General features: G+C 41.4%; 1 protein-coding gene across 2 annotated transcripts in view; it reads right to left on the bottom strand.

The window, feature by feature from the left end:
- Positions 1–915: 915 nt before the first annotated feature.
- The window catches only part of BRD7 (bromodomain containing 7), a 361,283-nt gene continuing 347,686 nt past the window's right edge, over positions 916–14,512 (bottom strand). For both annotated transcript variants that reach the window (XM_069215540.1, XM_069215541.1), the window contains 3 exons: positions 7,254–7,397; positions 4,310–4,459; positions 916–1,159 (listed from right to left, as the gene is read on the bottom strand). In XM_069215540.1, the coding sequence (XP_069071641.1) occupies positions 1,116–1,159; positions 4,310–4,459; positions 7,254–7,397 (338 nt within the window). In that variant the 3' untranslated portion in view covers positions 916–1,115. The remainder of the gene's footprint in view (positions 1,160–4,309; positions 4,460–7,253; positions 7,398–14,512) is intronic.

Raw genomic sequence — 14,512 nt, forward strand, 5'->3', positions numbered from 1 at the left:
CTCCTCCCCCTTAAAATTAAAATGTATGTAATTAATAAGGGACATTAAAATTTAAAATAAACGTCCATGCTTCAACAAACAAATAACCCAAAGCTGAAATCCAAATTAAAAGCTCCAACACCTACAACTAAAGACTTGACTCCATTGAGTACTTTCTTTCAGGGCAATAAACCACCCAACCCCTATTCTTTTTTTTTTTTTGGTAGAGGAGTGGGGAGGTACATCCCCATATTTTTCTATCGTATCCTTTTGTTAATGTGTCTCAAACATGTATGCTTTAAAAAGCTTTTCTACTCCTTAAATCCACACCATTCTATAACTCTTAAGAGCCCTTACTGTCCCTACGCCAATCAAATCCCTGATCTTTCAAGGCCCATAAAACCTTAAATCAAGATGAAAGAACGACCCTAAACCCTATATTATTACTAAACCCATCTAATGCCTGACCACTAAAAATCCCTAAACACTTACTTATATATTTACAATGGCCATGTAAAGACTAGCGTTGCAAAGTAACGCAATGTAATATCTTCCAATCTACAAGTTACTGCACAGTGAAATGCTGTGGACAAAACTACTATAGAGTCCTTCATTATCGCAGTCCAACTACCAGATGCAACCTGTGACCTTAGATGTGCCCTGTACCTGATCCCTTGCCACAAACCCCACTTTGCATAGCCTTTTCACTGTACATAGAACTCCAGGTACAGAACACAGCTTACTCCATGCCATTCATTGATATGAGACTCCAGAACCCACAGTGCAGTTTCAGAGTTCAAAATATGAATTTTGAAACACTTTGTGCCCTATCACAAAATCCCAGAATCTGCTTCATATTTCGTTCAGCTGTTCAGGACACAGATTTCAAAGAAGTGCCATTGGATTCGTTTCAACATGTGATGAATAAAATACACATTTGTATGTAACAAAATTAAAAAGTTTAATGTCAAAAAATTTACAGTTTAATGCCATAAAAATCGCTTTGCACAAAATAAAATGTACAAATGTCCAATGAATACAAGGTGAAGGAAACCTTACAGTTTCACTTCTTAAATAAGACTAAAACAGTAAACATCTGACAGTATTTGCCAAGTTTGAGTTCAAGCGGAAGCACATCAACGTTCGTTTAACTCGCCAACTTTTCTTGATTCTTCGATATCTAGAAAACAAAAGCAAACATGGTTTATGAAGGTATTCAAACTGAAATCTGCACAATGTATAAAAAGTAATTCAAGTTCCACAATATGCCACTATGTCATATCGCATACACCTGTGACTTATCACAATTAATATGGGTGAATTTTTACTAGGCTATAGAGAGATTTACATTACACTCGCAGAATCTAGCAGAATTTGTGTATGTCACAAAGTATGAATTTTGCAGGCACCATATTTTGGGCCATTTGCTCCGCTTGGATAAAAGTTCAAGCAAACAATGAATTGTAGCTGCCTTTTCAAGACAAGGTATGCATTCACTTTTCACACAAGATGCTGGTAAGTATATTTCATGAAATGTCATGTAATTTTAAGATAATTTCACAAAAACATTTTGTGTTTTTTCCCCAATCTAATTTTTTACAAGATTTGTTGCTTTTACTTTTTTAAGGTAGCATGCGTGCTCCTGTAATGCATGATTACATATTTTATTTTGCTGTTAAACACTGCTGATAGATTTGCTACATCACAATAAATAAATATTCAAAATGCATTAACATATAAGGGCTAAATGCAAACTCGATGCCACAATGGCTAAAGAAAAGGAAACAAATCATTCACTTTAATGCACAGTAGACAAGTTTTTTATAATTTCGGCCACATTCAGCAAAACTATAGCTCAGTATCACGATATTTTGAATCTTGAGGGATGTTGTTTATATTCACCATGAAAAAAATATATGGCCTTACTTTTGCTAAATGTTGGAAGTTAGCTCAAAGTAGCAAAGATGGAGGGGTGGTCAACAAGCAACACTCAATGTTATGGAAAGTAAATATAAAACAGTGCAAAACATCCACTGTATTGGTCAATGAAAACAATTCACTCCATCAATATGCACATATCACAAAACTCAGCTGCACTCCGTTAAGGGTTTTCAAAACCAGACCACTCAAGAGTGCATAAGAAACCCACATGTCAAGTAGGAACTTTTCAAAGGTTAACTAGAGAGAGAGTCACAGATATTTGTCTGTATTTAATAGTGTGCAGATCATTCAAGGGTTACAGACCAAAAAAAAATATCTAGTCCAGAATAAATTATTCCACGGCCCTCATCCTGCTCGACCTCTCCACGACCTTTGACACAATCTCACAAAACGCCCTCATCAGAAGACTCCACCAGATTGGCATACAACGACAAGCTCTCAAATGGATCTGTTCCTTCCTCACAGGAAGAACCCAAATTGGCTGCCACCCTGCACATCAGAGACTAAGAAACTGACATGTGGAGTCCTACAAGCATCTCCCCTTCAGCCCCACCACTTTCAGCATATACATGACACCGCACGACAACATAATCTGAGCACAAGACATCACTGTCATCTCCTACACCGATGACACCCAACTCATCCTCTCCCTGAAGGAAAAGACAACCACCATCAGAATTAACTTCACCAACTGCAAAACAACGGAAGCAGACTAGATGCGAACCAACAGCCTGACGCTCAACTCCAACAAGACTGGTCTTCGGCAATAAGACCCCCCCATGGGACTACACCTGGTGGCTGTTGGTGCTAGGACCAACCCCCATACCCATCTATCTATGGATCATCCTAGATGACAAGTGCAACATAACGGTTCAAGTCAACTCAGTGTGCACCTCCTCCTTCTGCATCATATGCATGCTGCGAAAAAGATCTTCAAATGGTTGCCTCAGAACACGAGTTAGACCATCACTCAAGCACTCATCATCAGAAGGCTGGACAATGGCAACACTCTCTATGATGAAATCTCTAAACATTCCTACACAGAGTTCAGACCATCTGAAACACAGCTGCAAGACTTATACTCGAACTCCCACAATGCACCCACATCACACCGCACCTCAAGAAGCTTCACTGGCTCCTCATTCACAAGTGCAGTCAATTCAAACTTCTCTCGCACATACAAAGCTCTACACATCCCAAGACCAGAATAGCTGCATACACTTTCATCAAACCACCAGACACCTATTCTCTGCCTCACTCGCACACACTCCTGACATCTGCAAAAGCAAAACTGGAGGTCTCTCATTCTCCTACATCACTCCCAAGAAATGGAACAACCTGCTCATTCTCCTACATCACACCCAAGAAATGGAACAACCTCCCTCAACACATCAGAGCCTCCTCCTCACTTCCTGATTTCCTCAAAAAGATGAATGCCTGGCTCTTCGTATAAGCACCTTCGGGACCACGTAGGTAAACACCTGCCCAAATGCTTGGATACCCTCTTGGGTAATTAGAGTGCTATACCAATCAACATGACAGAAGATAACAAGGGAGCTTCACATTGCTTCTAAAGACTGCACATTCAGATAGGTTGAAAAATCAGATGTTTAAGGATTTACAAGCACATATAACACTAATAAATCTGGAGAATGCACATTTTAGTTATCACATGCAAACAGTCAAGCGTAATGCCACTTTTAGAATTCACAAAACTTGAGTATTACAATTTTAATATGAATTATAGCCCTGAAGATTCTAGTACGTAAACCTACTCGTAGGAGCGAGCAGTGGAGGGAAGAAGGGAGCTCAAGGAGAAGAAAGCCATAAATAAATTATGCACACCCACAAAACTTACATACCTGTAGTTATTACAGATATTTAAGTTTGTAAATAGTGAATGTGGGTATCCGATTCACAGCCTGGGAAAGTTGGAGATTTACTCCTGTCCATGGCAAGATTAAATCCCTTACTCAGGGTTGGCAGAGATCATCCCCAAAATTGGGGAAAATATCTTACCAATGCAAAACTGCACACTATGCTACCTGTATTCGTAGAAATATCCCATAGCCCCAAGCCTATTCTTAAAACCATCAAACATTTTAAATCTGCACTCATTCAAGGTCTAAAACCAAACGTTGCAGATTTCCCCTATTTTTGTTGTTTTTTAATATTCAAGCCTTAATTATGGATAAGCTATTTCTAGTCCTCTGGTTCTAGAGACATACCCAAAACACTGACACAAGGCTATTGGTAACAAGTAAACTCCACTTTACCACTCTCTGGCTGAAACATTAAAGTAGTTCTGAGACGTTGTTATTACATCCATCGTGTTAAAACTGGTTATTTTGCCCTCAGAAAACAATACAATATGCGACTAAATACTTACCAGTTGTTAAATCGATACAACTATCCTCAGATGTTGATATAGGAAAAGGGAGTGAAATGCCCATAGCCTTTCTCAAACCCTCAACACTCACAACATCACCAGGAGCGACTTGCTGAGCAAGTTCTTTCAGATTGCTAGTCACTCTATCAGCTAGAAGGAAAGAAATCAGAAGGAGTTAATGAAAACGTGTGCCTTATAGTCTCAATCAAAAATCGCAGAAACAAAACACTCAGGGGTTATTCCAACTTTGGAGGAGGTGTTAATCCGTCCCAAAAGTGACGGAAAAGTGACGGATTTACCACCAGCCGTATTACGAGTCCATTATATCCTATGGAACTCGTAATACGGCTGGTGGTATATCCGTCACTTTACCGTCACTTTTGGGACAGATTAACACTCCTCCAAAGTTGGAATAACCCCCTCAATATGTAAAAAGGAATTAAAACAATGTTCATGCACATTACAGTTTTTTTAAACCATTTATATTGGTTTTATAAAACAAAAAAACGATGCATGTGACCAAGTATAAATTGATTGATGTTGGCCAGCGACTACTTTTCCAAATGTAAAAAAGCATTTTAGAGCACACAGAGCAGTATAGTAACACCATCGTACCATATATTATACACTAATTATAGACATGAAACAAATCAACATGTCTCAGCTGGAGGAAGATCGGAGAATACTCAATTCTAAGCAAGACCATGAGACTCATTTCAGGGACCCCAAACCTTTGGGAATTTCCTCAGGTAGTCACGCCTAGTATACACAAGCTTCTCCGCCAACATATTGATACACGAGTGTCTACGCTGGGGGCATCCTTGTTCTCAAGCAATGTCACACCTAGTTACCATAAGGCCAATGTGAAACATTTTTACTGCATTTCTGTTTGGCAGTCTCCCCTAAAACACCCAACAGCACCGATGTTTCAGAAATTTAGACAGGAGACCAGCAGTTGCCCCGAACAATTCTTTACATTTTCTCAAAACGTTCTACCCAAAGGGCACTGCCAGGTGGGCATGACGGCAAGTGTCCTCACTTCAACATCCCTTATTAGCAATTATACACAACCTTGCAAGATTAACATGCCAAATTCTGGGAGCCTGTAATAGCTGCTACAGGTACTTTACATCACAAAGGCCGCACATACTACTTGCTAACTGACTTCCTTGTCTGAAGGGTCAGAGAAGGTGCACTTCCTCTACACCACAGACAGTATAAAAAGTGTGAGGACAGCTTGCTCTTCAGGTACATAAGATATTAACCTGCTCTCTCAAAGGCTTTGGCAAGGTTTGTATGAGTCTGTAGAGGTCAGAGTGAAAACCATGAAGGGGAGGAAATGTCCTTGTGGACGAGGGATCCTATTTGTGTGACTGCGGTTGAAACCATGAGGTTGGTGCCAGGGCTACTAAGTACATCATTCAATGTTGTAATAGCAAGAAAATCCATGTCAACAATGAACAGCCACAGCACAGTGTTGTTTTACTGAGGAAGTACATTTCTCCGAAATAAGGGAAGAACCCACTCAAATGTATACTTCCCCGAGGGCGGCCAATAACACTCCCACCTTTGTCTGTAGAAGCATTCCTTCCTTCTCCCCTCAGATTAACATAGCGCAATCCTTGGAAAACCCGACATTCGTTTTTAGTGCGATTGCTTAGAAGATAAAGCATGCCGTTTTGTTTATCCGTGACCTCTTCTACCACAAGAAAAGGTTACAAGAATACATTAAATAAGTTGGCATGGAGGTAAAAAGGGTAAATGAAAAGGCACAGGAGAAAAAAATAGACTTGCAAGGAAATTTAAAAAAAAATACTAGAGGAAAAAAAGAGATATTGATAGAAGAAAACTGCTTAGAAAATGGTATTCTAATAAGTAAATAAATAAACAAAAAGTGAAATGCCCTGTGATCCTTGGTCTACAGGGCAGAAACGAACAGAGGGGAACTGTGGTGCATTATCCAGTCGTAGAGCAGCTAGACAGTGTTCAAAGTCCTCTTTATAGGGTTACTGATATGTTTCTGAGCTTTCCTTTTTTAAAGAGGTAGTTAAAGGTGGGATGAAAAAGCCTTGTTGGTTTTAAGCCCAGTTTAACTCCAATTGGCTAACAATATTATTGTGTTTACGACTTTAATTAAAGGTACAGTTATGGTGTGCACCTTTTCACTTGGAACAGGGAATGCTAACAGAATCAAAGGACCCCCTGCCCTGGCCCCCATGACATGATTAAATCCACGACGATTGGATCCAGAGTAAACCCATCCACACGTATGGACGGAGAACAGTAAGAATGCTTACATTTTATTTAGAACACTATACCAATATCTACACGGTGGATATAGGAATATATTTTGTTGCCCATTACCTCTGACTCAGCTATAGATCAACTGACAGCTGCAGAAGAATCTCATCAACATGTACTTATCTGCAAACCAAGCCAATCTGACTATTGGAATTGTGTAACCTGAGTAATAACAAATTATACAAGGTCAACCACAGCACCGAAAAGAGAAAACAAATGAACATTTTTTGGAGGCAAAACCCAATATATAGTTAAGTGAAGTATTGCAAGCGGCACTGTAATACTTGCATTTTACCGATAATCAGTAATCTGGTCCCCAATATAGCACATATGGATCACAAGGGTATTGCACTCTATCACATGCATGAAAAGTAATACTACAGACCTGGAATGAGACAACTAATGTTATGTGTTCTCACATAGTAAGCAGTGCTGAAGACAAGGACCCTTGGAAACACTCAAATGCTTTGACAATCATAAAATCAGAAGAGAAATCATATTTAATATGCTGACAAGATCACAGCGTGTTGAGTAATAGAAACATGCCCAGGAAGTTTACCAATTATCCAATTCGGATCAGCAAAAGTATTATTAATGATGTGACATATGTTTGCAGTAAGAGCAACACCATAAATACACACACCTAGGTGTATCTCCTTGAAGGATGGTCCTAGGAGGCAAATCATGTTTGGTGGTGGTCTGGTGTTCAGCCGCTCATTCTGGGCTCCTTGAAGTTCTCTGATTAACATAGTGGTTTCATCAAGTTTCCTCTGGAAGAATTCAGCAGCTGTAAGAAACACAATGTGTTAGAGAATTCCCTTTTCATAAACACACATGAATGCATCATTAAAAAAATAATCACTAAAGCTTAGATTTAAACTGTCACAAGATCAACCCAAAACACTGGTAAATATTCTGGCTTGATTTCAAATCTGTGTTTAATTTCTATAGACTTTCTAGCAAAAACGTCCAAACCAGCTACAAATAATCTGTTAGTAGTCTCCTCTACAAATGTGTTTTTGTTATTTAAGTTTAGTCCACGGTTCGTTTCACCTTTTTGAAATGTTCCCTGATATCATAAACGGTGGTAAGTGACACTAACTACACATCTCAATTAATAATTGTTCTACAACACTATGAAACAGTTTCCCAAACTATTCAGAAATACAACCCTTGCTGCTGTTACCTATCTACAATACACCTAAAGTTGCTGGGAACACCTTATTCCTTTTAACTTAAAAATAATTGTAAATGCTAATGAATTATCAACAAAGGTGATACGCGAGGGTTAGAGACTTTACCCATGCAGGACCACAAAATGCAGGCAATTTAAAAATGAAAATGAAGATGGAGAGGGAAGGAGGGACTGGAGACAAACATAAAAGCACCTATGCCTAAGGTTTCATTTAGCAACGAGACATCACTGACCAGAATCTAAGAAAACGTCACAAGGGACAAAAATGTAAACCACAATATGGAATCAAGAATGGGAGCTGTTAAAATGTTTCGAATGGAATCCTGTCTAGATCACTAAACCCTAAGCGCTGAATCAAGAGGGCACAAAATGCTGGGTTTTATACTCTAATAAAAAAGTTAGCTGTAACAACAGACCTGAGAGTTTAGTGGAACACAAGTAAAACCTGGTGATGCGGCAAACACGCAAACTATGACTTACTGATTAAATAACTTCAACTTTGGGGCAGCTTTGGAGCACAGAACACAATGTGAATGTACACTGTGGTACTTTGAGCAACTCTGATCTCCATTCTGCTCTAGAATCAGGGAGAGAAGAGTGTTCTAATGCCTAACCAGTGCTATGGGGGAGCACATCTGGATTGTCATCAGGTAGACAGAGGGTGCCACTTTGTATGCTAACTCTGCAGCAGACTGGCGTGGCTTGACCGCCATGTCATAGAGACATGTTCTTCGGCTTCTCCCAGGTCCTAGCCTTATATCCTGCAATAATCCGTCTCTAAACGTATGCATCATGCTTGTAAACTTGGGTAATTAAAGAACTCCTGGCCATGAAACTGCAGAAACATCTCCGGCCAACACTTCTGGGAAAGGACTGTGACTGAGACTGCGGCCGGCGTCGCTGCTCTGCTGAGCGGTGGGCAGCTGTCGGAAAGCGGCCACGGGACAGCTGCTAGAGAGAACTGGCTCAGTGTGGATGTCAACGGCAACGCGGTAGAGGGTGCCTAACACCCGCGTCAAGAGACGACGGCGCTGTAGGGTGGTGATGCCGGTGCTGGAGAGTAGTGAGCAGACCTGCACAGGAACAGTGAGGCAGAGTTAGAGTGGCCTGGGAATTCCCTTGGTGCCTTCATACGAGAGACCTTAGGCAGAGCAGCTCCCAGTCTACGAGAACCCACAGAAGAGAGACCGGCTGGATGTATGTGGCGAGGGGAGTCTGGTAAAAGAACACCTAGAAACGACCCAGAGCCCTACCTGGGAGGTCCGCAGCAGTGGGAAGTGTCAAGCATGGGTGTCCAGGTCTGCAGTGGCACTGAGTTATGGGCAAAAATGTTTTGTAAAAGGAATGCCCGCAAACATTATGGGGCAAGTTTCCATGTGCAGCAAATATTGTAGTCTGTTTATTGTAATGCTAAGAACTGCCCCTAACGAACAGCATAATAAAAATAGCATTTGTAAGTCATATGGACATGTAACCAAACAGTCAGCCCCTAGAGGGCGTAAGAGCATGAAAACAGAATGGCAGAAAGTAATGCAGTGTAACCATTATGTAGCCCCTAGAGGACGTAATGCCTTACACATTTTTAGGCCTAGCAGGCCTACTGCAATAGTATTACAAACAAGGCCCTTAAAACACAAACTACTCCCAGTTGTAAAACAAAAGTTCCAGCCATGAGGGAGCTTAAAAAGACCTTGAATAGTGAGAGTGGTTACTATTTTGCCCCCTACAACCTAGTGTGGGGACCCAAAGATGATGTAAAAAGCAGAAGTGTGCTGTGCTAAACGGTTTGGTGGTGGTCCCACTGTCCTAGGACCACCACAGGCGGAGTTATGGGCTAACGTGTAAAAATAAAAAAACAAAAAATGAAGCAAAGCATTAATGGGGCGAGTTCCAGAGTGCAGTGAATATTGTAGTTTTGACTCTCCCACTGTGCCGGGAGAGCCACTTTGACGATTTCTGTGTTTTTTCTGTGTTAAATGCCCTATTTTGTACATTTTTCAACTGCTAAAATTGTAAAGCGCTCCTCGAGTTGAGGTTGAGCTATATGAAACTTCAAGTAGTCATGTAAAGTGCACCTCTGACCGAGTTTGCGCTATATGAACCTTTTAAAAGTAAATAAATAAAATAAAAATAAAAAAAAGGAACCCTCCTCCAGCTTGAAGCCTTTGGGTGTAGACGTCACAAAGATTCAGCGGCATGCCCAAAACAAGAAAGAGGAAGAAACAACATACGGATATGGAGCACGAAGCGGAAAGGCAAAAGAAACAAGCATTCGCAATGCAAAGGGTCGCACGTTTGCTTGAGCAAGCATTGTAAACTCCTAACCGGACGTTTTGAAATTGAAAATGAAAATAAAACAGTTTCACATAACTAACTGGACTTTTCTTGTCATATAAACTGTAAGTAAAAGTAAGTTTCACATAAGCGAGCTGACGGTCACCATCGGTGCAAAGCAGACACACAAAGGGAAATAAAAGTTCACTCATAGTGAAACCTATTGGCAAAAGTGCAATTAACTATGTAACAGGGTTGATGTCATGCAAAGCGCTCGACTTCTGCCCAGCGAGATCGCGCTGCGAAAAAAAGAGAAAAAGTAGTCCAGAGACCGGATGGAAAACGTGGAGCCTTGTATTTTTTCAGTACTTGGTTGCTGCGCTCGAGGAGGACATCAGAAAAGGCAAGACTTATGCATGCCTTTCACTAATGAAAGCAAGCAGATTTTAAAAGGCAAGCCCACGAGCCAATGAAAGAGAGTGACGTGACATGGGTGTGGTTTGAAGCCCAAAGGGAGATTACAACACGGGACGGAGAGCTTTGCGCTCGTCCCTAAAAAGTAGTGCGCCACACTGAGGTGTATGGGCGATCGTGCAATAATCCATGTAACATGGTCAGTGTCCATGGTGGTAACAAAGCAGCCTCAAGGCAGGACAAACGTGAAGCATTTTCCTACGAAATCAAGAGAATATCATAAGGCAGGCCAAGGAACGAATGAAAGTGATGGGCATGGTACAAGCCCACAGATGTAGATTACAACATGTCGAGAGGCCACGATTGTGCGCTGCCTATACTTGACCTAAAAATAGTGTAAGAAACTGATGCCATCCTAACAACACATCACACTCTGCATCACACTGCTCTAACAGAGCCAACAAAACACATAATTCAGAATACACCACACATTCATGTGCTCAGCACGGCACCAAGCCATGTAAATGGCAGAAAGATGCGGATAAGAGCAAAAAACTACTCCCCCCTAAAATCTCTCACAAATCCAACAAAACACGTTAGTCAAATCACACCCCGTACTAATGCACCAAAGCCATACAAATGGCAAAGTTTTCACACAATTATCCCTAAAAAAAAAAAAAAAACAACAGGACCCTTTCGGCTGACACGCCACAGTCTCTATGAACATAACATCATTGAAGGCATATTACTAGCAGAGAAAACAGAACTGTAAGATACCAAAGATTGCGTAACAAAAGAACACAGTAGACAGTTCAATGCACTTTCATACACTGCATGGCACCATAGCCACACAGCTGGAAAAATGATGTTGCTCAACAACACATCCTGCTTCACACTGTCAACTCTAACAGTATTAACAAAAGTTGATGCTAAGACTTTTCAACACCCATGAACCCTCGACACAGCACCATAAGCATATCTCAGACTACCGGCTGCCTTCTATTTACTGAATGCAACACATTGGAGGAGGCAATGAGCAACAGTCCACCCTCACTGAACAAAATAACAGCAAAGCCCTTTGTCACACTCACGCTAACACATAGTATGCTACAAAACCCATTGCAAGCACAGACACCCTTGCGCATGTGACAGTAACTATATAAAACACTACTAATCACTACATGGAACTAGAAGCTTGTTACAGACCAGACACAATGGAGCCACACTAGGATTCTTTTCATAGCTAAATCCCGGAACCATGAAGAATGCTACCTCCACCCAATACAGTCTGCGAAAAGGGAAATGAGAGCTATGCAAATGCTGATCACACAATGTTCTTTTTTTGTCTCTGCCCCTGTTGACTAGGGTTATTTAGCTCTTTGAGAGCAGAAAACCCTGAAGTGCTCGATCTCTGAATTTCAAAACTTACTTCATTCCTGGTTCTAAAAACAATGCTTAAGAAGTAAAGGAAAACAGTGACAACACAGTTCATTCTGTATTTATAGTGATAGAAAGTAGATGCAGAGACCCTCTGTCTACAACCTTGGATCTGATCACCTGCTGAATAATGGTGAAAAAAGAGAGTGCCCACGGAGTGTGATCTGCACGTCTTCACAAACTGAAACCCAAATGTGGACCCTACCTGCCAAGCTGCTGGAAATGTTGTACCATATACATTTGTAAAGCCCTAAAATGAAAAGGTGTCCAAGTAATGTCTGCATACTTCATTGTAAAGTAGGCCATTGGGAAGGGGCGAGTCTTTAGGCTGGCCTTAAAATTATTAAAACTATGATTTAGTCTATTGTCTATGTGAAGCTCCTTCCAATGAGATGATGCTGATCACGTCACATGCTGTGGATAGACAGGCTCAGGGTGTTGTTGTGCACCTCTATTCAACTGCATCCCTACAGATAATCCTAGCACAAGGTCCGAAGTACTACATAATAGCAAGTGCTTATCTTGTAAGAGAGAGTGCCAGTGCCCTGGGCTCTGCTCAGAAGCCACAGCCAATGCAATGGATTGTCAGCACACCGCATACCAAGGCTGTATAATTCCATATGCAACTCTTGCCTCTTTAATTCACTACCAGGCACTCTGTGCCCATTTATCTCACTCTTGCAGGTCACTGCTTTCTCCTTTTGTGACGTTATTTCTATTTTTCTCTTCCATTGTCTTTCCATTTTGTCTGCATTTCACTCTCTTACTCTCGTAAATGTCTGATGCTTTAAAATAAGTGCCAGTACCCACAAATGAGTGCCGGTGCCCCCCACCGGCCACCAGCTGTTCAGATTAAGCACTAACAAAATCACATTATTATTTGTATCCCTTTTAGAGATGTTTCCTGAAGGCCGATCGGCTCCGAACCAGCCTTAAAAAGGACATGGCCTCTTGTAAGGTCTAAAGGTCCCCTAGTAGTCGCTCGAACCCTTGGTTAGCACACAATACCGATCAGCGTCCAAACAGCAGTGCTTAGCTCAGAATATCTATCTGCAAAGTTTTTTTCTGCAACATTCACAAACTTCTATGGAAAACTTGACAACTTTGAGGTTGCACATCTTTTTGTTTCGCTCCACTCACGTAAAGTTTGCAACAATGATTATAAATCCTCCTTCAACAGAATAGTCATGCATCAGATATATTCAGAAGGAAATTGTTCTTCTAATGTTAAATGCAATTGTGTGTAGAAAAGCTCTACAAAAGGTAAACTTGCAGACCAAAGTTGGGCAAATATTTGCCACTTTGCATTCAAAAGCTTTGCTAAAGGTAACCTTGACGAGCAGTATACCTCATAGTTTATGTGGAAATCATCTCGTCATGCGGTGAAAATTACCTTGCAATTCCAAGAAAAATGTTACAGCTGACAAAGAAGTCAAAATGGCAAACTTTGCAAAGTTTTTTAAGATAAAAATCGGGACCATTTCATTTGCAAAATGTCGATGCTGGAAAAAAAGCAACTAGTACACACCATTTAAGTGCATGAAGTGCCTCACGAAAGGAAGTACACATATCAGTAGCTCGTAAACTTCGTACCTGCATTACAAAGCAGCTGCAGACAGGGCCCACCTACAAGCCATAGGCCGGCACGCACGTACTTCAGAAATACATACACAGCGGTGACCTGCAGATGCTTGCTCCAGGTTGGTGATTCGGCACTAATTTACGGGTCTATTAATGGAACTGCTCGGTGTTTAGAAAGAATGGAAAGGACAGGAAGGACAGCTTTCGTCAAACTTAAACAGCTCATCTTACAGTTGTAAGTGCGATCAAGGGGACAGCAAACGTGGTATGAGGAAAAACTGTTGTGGTCTTTGGCACATTCTCTCGAATGGATGTTTTCTGCACGGACCATCATCATTGGGAATGGTGTAGAGGAGGTACTTTCTACAGTAAGAACAGGAAAACATGCATGGACTGTAAAAAAAACAAAAAAAAAACAAAAAAAACAACACACTGGTGTGGTCCATCTCAAACCACAGGCACACTCCGTTCAGATTATGAGGAGCAGCACTGAAGGCACTAGCATGAGTGGACATCCCCCACCACTGCCACATCACAGCCCACCTGAGAGACCTGTATTGGCTCCCCGTCAACAAGAGAATCACCTTCAAACTCCTCACCCACGCTAACAAGGCCCTATACAACACCGGACCAGAATACCTCTACAGACGGCTCTCCTTCTACACCCCGACTCGACAGCTTCGCTCCGCCGACCTTGCCTTCCCCATCGTCCCACCCATCCACAGAACAACCACCGGCAGCAGATCATTCTCACACCTCACCACGAAGATATGGAACACTCCTCCCACCCACCTGCGTCAGACCAAGGATCTCCTTACCTTCAGAAGACATCTCAAGACTTGGCTGTTCGAGCAGTAGCAGCCCCCCACCTCAGTGCCTTGAGACCCTCACAGGTGAGTACTGTGCTTTACAAATTCCCTGATTGATTGATTGAATGTGGGCTCGTGCTGCAGGATTCATTTACAAGCTGTGCCCTCCTGTCTCCGAAAGTTTGGTTACAA

The sequence above is a fragment of the Pleurodeles waltl genome, chromosome 12, assembly GCF_031143425.1.
Source record: "Pleurodeles waltl isolate 20211129_DDA chromosome 12, aPleWal1.hap1.20221129, whole genome shotgun sequence".
NCBI classification, from domain to species: Eukaryota; Metazoa; Chordata; class Amphibia; order Caudata; family Salamandridae; genus Pleurodeles; species Pleurodeles waltl.